The following is a 13,211-nucleotide window of genomic DNA, read 5'->3' as shown; positions in this document are numbered from 1 at the left end:
CCGCCCAGCAGAAGGGTCTCTAGCTTCATAATCTGGACACCAATTAATCAATCAATTAATCCAAACATCATCACAGTAATGAATATCCTGTATTGCATCCTTCTATGTGCTTGCTATGCATTAGTTTAATTTAATTTAACCCTCACAAAAACCTCATGACACAGAAATATTATCATGCACTGCACCGGGTCAGATAGCACCTCCCCCAAATGTACGTACTTCCTAGACCGTCATTAATGTGACTTTATGTGGAAATAGGGTTGCTTCAGCTGTCACTGGTTAAGATGAGGTCATACTAAAGAACCATGGGCCCTTAGTTCAATGTGACTGTTGCCCTTAAAAGAAACGGAGACGAGACAGAGACATTCACGTGTGCACGCGGAAGAACACCGTGTGAAGACAGAGGAAGAGATTTGAGCAATGTTGTCGACAAGCTGCGGATCCCTGACACCCACGGGAGCCCAGAGAGACGCACAGGGCACGGGCTCATGCCAAAAGGGACCCGATCCTGCGGAGACCTTCATTTTAGGTTTCAACCCTCCAGAACCGTGAGAGAACAGGATTCTCTTGTTTCTAGTCACACACTTTGTGGGAATTTTGTCGTCACAGGCCTTTGATGGCGGCGGCTGAATGTGCAATGTTGACTATTATTTTAAGTGTAATTGCTCCTTTACTTATATGGATGTAAAACAGTGTCCAAGGGTATTAATCATAGGAGACTAGTTCAGAAAAGAACTGCTTCATCAAATAGCTGAGACTTGAACAACAGGCGACTGTGTGGTTAGGTTATTGAGAATAAAAAAGAAGCCTGCAAGCTGCAAAATAGACTGACCTGACAAGACACTTAGGATGCACGAAAGAGTTGGGGGCGGGGGGGAGTGACAATGCTGAGAACACTTACCCTATTCTGTGTGATCCAGAAATCTTTAAATGGGCCTCTTTGCTGTTGCCTTCTCCTTCTGGGAACACATGTACAAAGGAGAAATTAAGAATGACATGTCAGCGTTAACAGTATTTCTTCTTTTTTTTCCAAAGATTTTTCTGATGTAGACCATTTTTAAAGTCCTTAATGAATGTGTTACAATATCGCTTCTGTTTTAAGTTTTGTTTTTTTGCCACAAGGCATGTGGGTCTCAGCTCCCTGACCAGGGACCGAACCTGTACCCCATTCATTGGAAGGTGAAGTCTTAACCACTGGACCCCCAGGTAAGTCCCAGCACTCTCATGATTTCAAACGCTCTATACCTCACCTGCACCCCGACCCACATGCCCTTGCTGATTATGCTGAAGTTGTTCATGGCTGCTTTATACGTAGTCACTCAAAATTCCATTGACCTAAATTTTTCCATTTTTCCTACATCCTCCATTGTGCTCACAAATGGCAAAGGCAACTAAATGGATATCCAGTAGTGTAGCTTAGTAATTAATCTCAGGGAGTTTACTAAAGAATGCTGCGGAGTGGGTTATTACATATATGACTGACAACCTTCTCCAAATAATCTCAGACATTTCCCACAATTAAAAGTTCCTTTTAAAGGCCCACAGTGTAACTTCCTGGATGACAATGACAAAAGAACTAAGCTTTACAGACGCCTTCAGGCCTTTCACTAAACCATCTGTATTGCTCTGCTTGCTGAGTCCCTTCAGCTGTGTTCCACTTCTTGCAACCTCATGGACCATAGCCCGCCAGGCTCCTCTGTCCATGGGATTCTCCAGGCAAGAATACTGCAGTGGGTTGCCAAGTCCTTCTCCAGGGGCTCTTCCTGACTCAGGGATCAAACTCTTTTCACAAGTGAGGAAATATATGCAGATCTATGACCTTTGATTCATTGTTAAATTATCATTCACAAGGCCTGTTATATCATAATATAGAGTTAACTCTCCAAGTAGGTCCAAATATATATAAATGTATATATATATGTGTGTGTGTGTGTATTTGTGTGTATACACGTGTAAAGAAATATATTTTAACATAAGCCTTAGTGTATACAACGTGACGAAAGAAAAGAGAACATGATTTTTTTCTTCCAGTTTTACTGAGATATAGCTGACGTGGAGCACTGTATGGGCTTTCCTGGCGGCTCAGCAGTAAAGATCTGCCTGCCAATCCAGGAGACGTGGGTTCGATCCCTGTGTCAGGAAGATCCCCTGGAGAAGGAAAGGGTGCTGGTGCCCAGGGGCTTCTGGGCATGTGCCTGGCATGAAGGAAGGATTCCGTTTCCTCCAGGCATGCTGTGATGTATTTTGGCTTCTCTCCATGTCAGCGCATCTGAAGCTGAAGCGGCAGGATTATTTTAAATGTTAGCTAAAACAGAGTTCAGAAGGTTCAGGCCCTGGGGTCATTTTTCAAGACGTTTCTATTCTAAGCAACAACCACAAACCGATACTAGTGACAGGGTAGAAAAGAGCACCTGATTTTTGCTTGGTGGTTTTGGCCATGATCGTGCATTCAGGTCCACTAATCTTCTTTTTATCACATTTAACCAAGTAGAACAATACATTCTACTGTTCCATTTAGCTATTCATGTAAAAGTGATGCATTCTCATGACTCAAAATCCATCTTGTCTGACACCTGTGACCCTCCCGAGACCCGCCTGCTGCTCAGGCTCTCTCCACTGTGCTCCCCGTGCTCCCACACGCTCCGGCTGTCATGTCGGCCCTCGGCGCATTTTTTATCAACCAAGGTGGAGCAGGGGAGAAACCCTCACTGCTGCTAACGACCTGGGTTCCTCACCTCGATTTGCTCATGTCTGACCAGGGATCGACTGGAGGGCAGCCTGCGATGCAGAGAAAGGGACATCGACGGTTTCATGTTTCAACTTAATTAGACACATGCTTGTGGACCATCCACTGTTTGGAAAGATTAGCACTAAAGGCCATCAAGCACGAAGACATGAATAAAACACAACCCCTGCCATTATGAATAGCAGGGAAGACAAGCGAGGAGGAAATGGTTAAACTAGAAAGCAGGCTGCGAGGCGCGGAGGGTGAGAAGCTATGGGACTCTGGATGGTGACCTCACGCCCGCTTGCAGGAGGCAGAAAATGCAGGGCAGCCCCAGAGGGGACACGCTCCCCACACCGAGGACATCCGCAGGACTGAGGCTAAACCTGGGGGAACCAGCATTTCGGTGGCCTCACAGAGGGGAAGAGTTGGGTGTGTTCACAGAATAAAAGTTGTATTTTAATACAACTGGTCAATATCAGGAGAGTAAGTAAAGTAGAAAATACAAATGAATATTAGATTGAAAGAAAGTGAAGTCGCTCAGGCGTGTCCAACTCTTTGTGGCCCCAGGGACTGTAGGCTACCAGGCTCCTCCATCCATGGGACTTTCCAGGCAAGAATACTAGAGTGGGTTGCCATTTCCTCTTCCAGGGGATCTTCCCGACCCAGGGATCGAACCCTGGTCTCCCGTGTTGTAGGCAGACGCTTTACCATCTGAGCCACCAGGGAAGCCCCTGAATATTAGACTGAGGTTAGATTAATCAGGCTGAGCAAAGGGCACCTGTGACACAGGTTAATGAGTTTAGCTTTATTGTGGTGGCAGTGGAAACACAGTAAACAGGCTTTAAACAGGGAGACAAGGTGGCCAGTCTACCTTTTAGAAGAGGAACCAGGAAACATCAGATGAGTTAGAAGGAGAGAGACACCTGGGAATAGGCGAACAAGTTGGAGGGATCTCAGAAGGCAGGTGAGCAGTGAGGGTCGCCTTTGGAGAGCTGGAGGCTGGGGATGTGGCAAAAAGATGGAGAAACCTACAAGAGAGCCTATCAATAAGCACACATGAGTGTGTGTGTGTGTGTGTGTGTGTGTGTGTGTACATTAATATTACTGGGGGAGAGGAGTGGAGATGGATGTAGTCATTCACTCAACAAACATATAATAAATGGCTAATGTGTCAGACTTTCAAAAAGCGGACACCAAAAGTTTGGTTCCTTCTTTCCCTAAGACTTTAACACAAGGGGTGGGATGGGGAGTGGGAGGGAAGCTGAAAGAGAGGGGATATACATACACTGACAACATCCACTGGATCACCATTGAAAAAGCAAGAGAGTTCCAGAAAAACATCTACTACTTTACTGACTATGCCAAAGCCTTTGACTGTGTGAATCACAACAAACTATGGAAAATTCTTCCAGTGATGGGAATACCAGACCACCTGACACACCTCCTGAGAAATCTGTATGCCAGTCAAGAAGCAACAGTTAGAACTGGACATGGAACAACAGACTGGTTCCAAATCAGGAAAAGGGTATGTCAAGACTATATTGTCACCCTGCTTATTTAACTTATATGCAGAGTACATCATGAGAAACACTGGGCTGGATGAAGCACAAGCTGGAATCAAGATTGCCAGGAGAAATATCAATAACCTAATATGCAGATGACATCACCCTTATGGCAGAAAGCAAAGAGGAACTAAAGAGCCTCTTGATGAAAGTGAAAGAGGAGAGTGAAAAAGTTGGCTTAAAGCTCAACATTCAGAAAACTAAGATCATGGCATCTGGTCCTATCACTTCATGGCAAATAGATGGGGAAACAACGGAAACAGTGACAGACTTTATTTTTTTGGGCTCCAAAATCAGTGCAGATGGTGACTGCAGCCATGAAATTAAAAGACACGTGCTCCTTGGAAGAAAAGTTATGACCAACCTAGACAGCTTATCAATAAGCAGAGACATTACTTTGCCAACAAAGGTCTGTCTGATCAAAGCTATGGTTTTTCCAGTAGTCATGTATGGATGTGAGAGTTGGACTACAAAGAAAGCTGAGTGCCAAAGAATTGATGCTTTTGAACTGTGGTGTTGGAGAAGGCTCTTGAGAGTCCCTTGGACTGCAAGGAGATCCAACCAGTCCATCCTAAAGGAGATCAGTCCTGAGTGTTCATTGGAAGGACTGATGGCTGAGGCTGAAGCTCCAATACTTTGGCCACCTGATGTGAAGAGCTGACTCATTGGGAAAGACCCCGATCCTGGGAAATATTGAAGGCAGGAGGAGAAGGGGACGACAGAGGATGAGATGGTTGGATGGCATCACCAACTCAATGGACATGAGTTTGAGCAAGCTCCGAGAATTGGTGATGGACAGGGAGGGCATTCTGCAGTCCATGGAGTTGCAAAGAGTCAGACACAACTGAGCAACTGAACTGAACTGAATACACACACGAGGAACTGATTCAGGTTGTTTCACGGCAGAAACCAGCACAACATGGTAAAGTCATTATCCAATTAAAAATAACTTAATAAATAAATTAACACATTCGTTAGGATCATGAGTCATAAGGAATGATTCCAACCCAATGTGACTACAAATAAGATTGCAACAAATACCTAGACTGGTGAGTCGATGAATGTGGGGCAGCTAGGAGGGAAGGGTCAACCAAGAACATCTTAGAAAACTCCCAAGTGTGTCACAGACAACAAAAGGTAGGAGACTTTAGAAGAGGCCAGGTGGCCCCCTGCTCTCTCTAGGATAGCCCCTCCCAACTCCTTTCTTCTCAATAATCTGTAATAAAGGCCCCTCTATCGCTTGTTTCAGACATTATATAACCATTTAAAATCATATTGTTTGCTTATTAGAATGTGCATGCCATTACATATCATTCACTGTGGTCAGAATAAATATTTGATTAATGAATAAATGAAGGTGTTGGGGGTTCCCAGGTGGTGCAGTGATAAAGAACCTGCCTGCCAATGCTGGAGACACAAGAGATGCAGGATAGATCCCTGGGTCAGGAAGATCCCCAAAGGAGGAAACGGCAACCTGCTCCAGTGTTCTTGCCTGGAGAATCCCATGGACAGAGGAACCTGGCGGGCTACCGTCCCTGGGGTAGCAAAGAGTTGGACATGACTGAGCACACATGTAATGAGAATTCAGCCCTGGTCTTGTCCTCAGAACCCACCCCTCCCCGACCCCTCTGTCACACACACACACCTGCCCCCTCACCTGGTTTGCAGGAGGAAGAAGATAGATACAGCTGCAGACAGGCAGTTGAACCCGTGGATGAGGGGGCGCACGGCACACTCCTCATTCTGAGACGAACTGCTCTAGCCTTCTCCTCTAACACCCCACAGCCCCTGTTCCTCCTTTACCTTTAAGGACAGCATTCAAAGGACATGGCCTCAGTACATGAGTCCTAAGACAGCTCGGCCAGCTACTGGGCCATTAATAGAGAAACTCCAGCATCAGAATTACTCAGAAGGAGCTGCAGTACTCACCTCTTATAAGTAATGACAGTGACGGTGATAATTAGGATAACCGACAACAAACCTGCCCCACCAGACACAAAGAGGATGTGTGGGGTCTTGGTTTCACCTAGGAGGAAAAAAAATAAATTATAGGAGGAATTAGGAATTCAGCTAAAGCTAGAATAGAGAGGAAGTTGGGAAAATTTTAAAAGGGTATGTTAATCATCATAGGATAACAATGTATATAAAACAAAGAATCCAATTTAAAAAACATAGGATGAGTAGGGGGAAAAGACTTCTTTCAGAGTCTCCTAAATATCTCTGACTCCTCACAGATTTTCCTTACTTCCTTGATCTAATAGTGGGTTTGACGCCTTAAGGAGAATAAGAATAGAAAGCATTTTTTCACGGTAGGTAGCACTTCATTCTAATGAACTCCCAATCAGAAACACAAAATCTTTAGTAGGAAAAAAAAACTATGAAACTAGTATATAAATGAAGATTACTGCTGGGACTTCCCTGGTGATCTAATGATTAAGACTTTGCCTTCCACTACAAGGGATGTGGGTTTAATGCCTAGTCAGTGAACTAAGATTCCACATGCTTTACAGCCAAAAACCCAAGATATAAAACAGAAGCAATATTGTAACAGATTCAATAAAGACTTTATAAATGGTTCACATTAAAAAAAAAACTTTTTTAAAAAATGAAGATTACTCCTTAGTTCTGATAATAATAAGTACGTCACAACAGTATGTAACTTTGATATCTGTAAGTGGAATTTTGCTTAAGAAATATTGTCTAGACAGATGTACAGAACAGACTTTTAGACTCTATGGGAGAGGGAGGAGCCAAGATGGCGGAGGAGTAGGATGGGGAGACCACTTTCTCTCCTACAAATTCATCAAAAGAATAACTGAACGCAGAGCAAGCTTCACAAAACAACTTCTGATCGCTAGCTGAGGTCATCAGGCGCCCAGAAAAGCAGCCCATTGTCTTTGAAAGGCGGTAGGACAAAATATAAAAGATAGACTCTATGGGAGAAGGCGAGGGTGGGATGTTCTGAGAGAATAGCATTGAAACAAGTATACTATCAAGGGTGAAACAGATCACCAGCCCAGGTTGGATGCATGAGACAAGTGCTCAGGGCTGGTGCGCTGGGAAGGCCCAGAGGGATGGGATGGAGAGGGAGGCAGGAGGGGGGATCGGGATGGGGAACACATGTAAATCCATGGCTGATTCATGTCAATGTATGGCAAAAACCACTACAATACTGTAAAGTAATTAGCCTCCAACGAATAAAAATATTTTTTTATTTTTAAAAATAAAAAAGAAATTAAAATAGAAAAAAGAAATAAAAATAGAAATAAAAAAAGAATAGAAAAAAAATTTTTAAAGAAAAAAAAAAGAATTAACAAGGCTTAGAGATCACAGACACAGAATACAAATCTCTAATCATTAAAGTATCTGTTCTCTATTTGAGGAGAAAGATGTAATCTCTGTGTTATCTATTTTTTAAAATCATTCAGTAATTATAAGAGCATGAAACACATAAGACATTCAACAACAACAACAAAAGAAATACTGTCTAGTTCATGACAGTAGGATAAAAATAATCAAGAAAAGTATGTTACTTTTCCAACTCAGGTATTAACTGGACAGACCAGCGATCCTGGGAAAATCTGAAATTTTCACACTGATTCTTTCACTATTTAGCTATTTGACCTCCAGCAAATTCCTAACCTTCTCTGCCAGGCTTCCTCCAACTGTCAAGTGATGCCAACAGTCCTAATTACATCACAGAGTTGGGATAAGAGTCTAATGAGGCATATTCAAATGAGCAATATTTGCTCCCCTCTGGACCGAGATCCCATGAGATCAGAGACCATCTCATCTTTCAGATGTCCTCCTGCCCACAGCCACCTCCTAACCCACCTCCTAACCCACCGCCACGCACAGAGCTCCTTTCAGAAGACATCAGAATGTGTTGTTGACAGAAGCGGGACTGAATGGAAACCGAGGTGCTGTCTTTAGGCCATCTCTCTTTACATGGTGAATTTTCCAGGCCCCCCTCCTGCAGAAAAGGGGCAGCTATGGCAGAGACCAGCACAACTGCCTGTCCTCTTGAAACTGAGCTTTAATTTCCTGATTCCCAGGCTGTCTGGAATCCCATGGCAACCTGAAAACCATGCTTTTCACAGCAGTCTTCCCAATCTCTCATTCAGATGATTTCTTCCTTCCTGACTCACTATTTAGCTGAGATTTTTTTTCATGATAAGAGCTCAAAGTATACTCCACTCATTCTTTGGTAAGGTTTACTGCAAAGAGAGACTAAACCACATAATAAACATTATTTTTATTTTTAAATTTGTTTAACCTATAAGGTGAATAAAGGTAGAAAAATAAATGAACACTTTAAAGACCTCGTATGTAGCATCTAAGATGGGGCTTTGTTCAGATATGATGGGGAGAAGGAAAGTGAAATTTATTCACAACAAAAATACATTGAATCACCACTGCAAAAGGAACAAGGGAATTTTCTCCCAATCAAATAAGAAATTAACATTTTTCGGTTCTTGGCACATTTTTAAAAGTAAACAAAATATCTGAAGTTATTCTGCATTATAACACAGGCTTATAAAAGGACCACAATTGCTATGCTGACATAATTTGAATATAGTAGATGCTAAGGTTAAGTCAAATGAACAATTGTGAAAGAAAAAAATGAAAGTTATGATCAAAAAATTCATTGACAGTACTCTGGTAAAATAATTTACCTACTTCTTGAAATATTATTTAGATCTTAATTACAGTTAAAAAAAAAAAAAAGGAAAGAAAGAAAACCAATCTGGGTGGACTACAGAGATCTAAATGTTGTAAACATGAGAAAAATGTGAGTATTATTTAATTGCTGAAATGAGAAATGACTTTCCAGTTTATACAAATAAGCAAATACATAGGATCAATTGGGTCAAAATCAAAAGTATCTGGAGGTCAAAGTCATCACAAACAACATACAAAAACAAAAAAATCAGTTAGCATCTTTAACATACCCTTGCTATTAAGAGAAAACTAAGTAAGACAATGGGAAGGATATGGATAACTTATTAACCAGAGCACTTAATTTGCATGAAAGGAAGCCAGTGGCAAGATTGAGACCTCAAGTTCAATTTAGGGAGCGAAATCTACTGCAATCAGCCTCTAGGAAGAAAGCATTCTCTGTACATCGATCCTTTCATGAGCTGCTTGCACATCTGATTAATTTTTTCTCTACAGAAATGTTCAGAAATGTGAACATAGAGTTTTGTGAAACATTTATAACAGCAAAAATAAAAAATAAAAATCCTAATTTTCCGAAAGCAGACTAAAACAAGACTACACAGCGGAGGGTCTCAAGTGTAACTAGCCTTACTAGGGGTCTTGTTAAACTGCAGATGGCTGAGCGGTCCCCTCGGAGTTTTTGGCTCAATAGGCCAAGGAGGGCTTCCCAGCTGGTGCGAGTGGTAAAGAATCCTCCTGTCAGTGCAGGAGACACAGGCGACTACAGTTCAATCCCTGGGTCGGGAAGATCCCCTGGAGAAGGAAAAGGCAGCCCACTACAGTATTCTTGCCTGGAGAATTCCATGGAGAGAAGAACCTGGCAGCAGAAGAGCCTGGTGGGCTACTGTCCATGGGGTCACAAAGAGTCGGACAGGACCAAGCAACTGAGCACACAGGTCTGGGAAGGCCCCAGAATTTGCAGGTCCTGTGTGATGCTGGCTTGGGGCCACCTCTTTGAGAATCAGGGCCTGGACTTTAGAATGATGAGTGTAAAGAATTTCAATGAAATGGAAAACTGTTGACTCTAGGTAGAAAGTTAAGTAACATTTCAAAGCCAGAATTCACAAATGCGCATGCTAAGATATCTCAATCGAGGACAGAACTTATGAGAAAAAAAGCCTGCCAGGCAACAGTATGCCAAAATTTTAAAGTGACGAGCTTCAGGGAATAGAATTAAAAGTAATTATTTCTTTGGGCTTTTTGCTATTTTACAAATGTACTAAATGATAATAATCAGAAGAAAAAAAGTAGAAAAACTTAGAGGTCTGCCTGCTTAAAACAGAATACTCTGCCGGTTTTTAATGGCTATACTTAAAGTGCAGGACGTAGAGAGTTTCTCTGCAGAACTGTACTCAGCACCCTTAAGAATCATAATGGCTTTCTTTGTTAAGCTCTACATTACGATAATTAAGTAAAAACCACTGAAAAATATGGTGATTTGTTTCACACTGTTCATTTATAAAACCCAAAATCCAAATTTCAGATTCTTCACATTCTTTCATATGAAGTATGTTGGCTCTTTTTAACCTCTTCTAGTAACTGTTGGACTCAGATCCATCTTACTCATTTTTTAACACGTAGTACTTTAAGGCACGGTGTGTACTTGGCATTAGAGATGAAATGGTGGGTAAAAACAAAAAGCATGAGAGTGTGGTAGAGATTCAATCACACTCCAGAGGCATGACCATCCAGATATCTCAGCCTAAAACCAATCCTACTTTTTAAAAAAATTTCTTTCTTTTTTAAAAATTTTTTGGCCAGGCAGTGCAGCATGTGAGATCTTAGTTCCCCAAGCAGGGATTAAACCTGTGCCCCCTTGTATTGGAAGTATGGAGTCTTAACCACTGGCCTGCCAGGGCAGCCCATAGGTAATCTGACCTTTTACCTCTTCTGTGCCTCCCACTCCTCGGCTGCATTGATATGAACCATACTTGGACGGGGCTAGTGTAACCACACAACTTGCTGGGCCCTATGTGACTAAAACCAGAAACAAAAGGGAAAACGGTGGTGGAAGCTTTAGGGAGTCAGTCAATAGTTCCTAATGCTCACTTTTTCCTAAATTCTGCTACTAGATCCTAGCTTGAGTAATGTCAGCCCTCAAGCCCCTCTCTTAAAGAAAGAAGAATTACTGTCTCGTCTCAGGCAGCCTCTTTTTGGCTGATTTTTTTTTCAGCTTTCATCCCCATGCTATGTTGATTCATGGGAGGACAAAAGTGTCATGAACCATAAAGCCATTATTTTCCCACCCATCAGAAAAGATAAATACAGTTAAAACAATTTAAAGCACGTCAGTGAGAGATATAAATGAATAATTTACTCCAGGACTGCAGCCCTCCCGGCTACGTTTCTGCCGATGACAAGTATTTATGGCTGAGTTATTAAACCTTTCTTTAGAAAGGCTCAGCTAGAAATGCTTCCTGGTCCTCTCCTCAGAGCCAGGCGGGCAAGAGCAGGCGTTGATGTTTACAGTTCATCCTTTATTACAGTCTAGGGTGGGGTCAGGGAATGGGGAGACCAGGTAATTCAAAACCTAAATATCTGGATCAAAATAACATGCTGGGAAAAACTCACAGGTCCTGACCCTCTCTCTAGCCAGCCCTGGATAGGACATGGTAGATACCACTAAAAGTTATCTGTGCTGAATTACCCTATTAAAAAGGAGAAGTATTCAAATTCACTCTAGGTACACATGGGATATACACAGGGTGTGTGTGTTCCCACAGGATAGATGTGTGAGTGGACAGACTCAGCATTATCAGGTCGATTCCAATTTTTGACTCATGGTACGATGCAAATATCCAACCTGTCCCAAGCGAGATGTTGATTTTTTTTTCATTTATTTTTATTAGTTGGAGGCTAATTACTTTACAATATTGTAGTGGTTTTTGCCATACATTGACATGAATCAGCCATGGATGTACATGTGTTCCCCATCCTGATCCCCCCTCCCACCTCCCCCCCATCCCATCCCTCTGCGTCGTCCCAGTTTTGCTGAAAAGAATAGATTGAGAAGGGAAGCCTTGGGGTCTAAGTTCTGTCTTCTGATTCTTTTCCCTGGAAGACCCCAATACAAGACACTTGAACTTCTGGACACTTTTCTTAGCAACTGCAAAATGATGATGAAATCAACACCAGAGTGGCTATGGGGGTGGCTATAGATAAAATACGTAGAGGTGCTTTATATATTTAAGCACCATAGAACATAAATCATCAAGAGTGTGCTTATATTTTGTATGCGTGCATTCAAAATTAGACTTGAGTAACTAACTTCTGTTCTTTCATGTTGAAATTCCATGTTGTTCTAGTCATGTAAAACAGAGGGTGTTTGTTTCTGTAACTAGATTCACCTTTCTGGGGAAAGGGAGAAGGGGTGTTGATAAACATGTGTAGGATGGCTGTCCGTTTGGGGGGACTCCTGGAAATAACGGTAGCCTTGAGTTTGTCAGACTTTCCTGTATGCCTGCAATATGCATCAAGCAGGTCTTGGCATAGTAATATGATTCCAAGTTTTCAAAGGTCAAACTTCTTTGTGCAAATCAGTTTTATACTCTCTGTATTTCAGAAACCTTTCCCTATTTTATAGCAAGAAGGTCCTAGGGAATAAATTATTTGCAGAGAATTAAAGGACCATGACATCAACCTCTAATTTTTCTTCAGAGTGAATAGTAACTAATCCTCCTCAAAATAAAAGTATTATCATGCATGCGGAATCCAAAGTATGACACAACTAACACAACGTTGTAAATCACCTATACTCCAATAAAAATTAATTAAAAACAAGTATAATAAAATGCTGAAACTAAAAAAATATAAAAGTAAAATAAAATATGACACACATGAACTTATCTATGACACGGAAACAGATTCACAGACTCAGAGAACAGACTCATTGCTAAGGGGGTGGGAGTGGGGTGGGGGAGGGGTGGATTGGTGTTCAGATTAACAAACGCAAAATATTATGCACAGGATGGATAAACAATAAGGTCTACTGTATAGCAGAGAGAACTATATTCAATATTCTATAATAAACCATAGTGGAAAGGAATATTAAAAAAAGAATATATATGTGTATGTATGTATTTGTATTAATATAACTAAATCCCTTTGTTGTATGGCAGAAAGCAAAGAGGAGTTAAAGAGCCTCTTGATGAAGGTGAAAGAGGAGAGTAAAAAAGCTGGCTTAAAACTCAACATTCAAAAAA

The 13,211-nt window shown here is 41.7% G+C and overlaps 1 protein-coding gene across 4 annotated transcripts in view; it reads right to left on the bottom strand.

Moving 5' to 3' along the window:
- Window positions 1–13,211, bottom strand: part of CD226 (CD226 molecule) — a 102,107-nt gene that overhangs the window by 29,494 nt on the left and 59,402 nt on the right. For 3 of the 4 annotated variants that reach the window (XR_006338114.1, XR_006338115.1, XM_043888766.1), the window contains exons 5-6: window positions 6,220–6,316; window positions 902–959 (exon numbers count right to left, since the gene is read on the bottom strand). Coding sequence is in view for 2 of the 4 variants with exons in the window: in XM_043888766.1 (XP_043744701.1) it covers window positions 902–959; window positions 6,220–6,316 (155 nt within the window). In the remaining 2 variants the exon portion in view is untranslated. Of the gene's footprint in view, window positions 1–901; window positions 960–2,070; window positions 2,276–6,219; window positions 6,317–13,211 lie in introns of those variants that run through there. The other variant, XM_043888765.1, reaches the window with a different exon arrangement.

Source organism: Cervus elaphus, chromosome 27 (genome assembly GCF_910594005.1).
Source record: "Cervus elaphus chromosome 27, mCerEla1.1, whole genome shotgun sequence".
NCBI lineage: Eukaryota > Metazoa > Chordata > Mammalia > Artiodactyla > Cervidae > Cervus > Cervus elaphus.
This window is presented reverse-complemented; position numbering and strand designations above follow the sequence as displayed.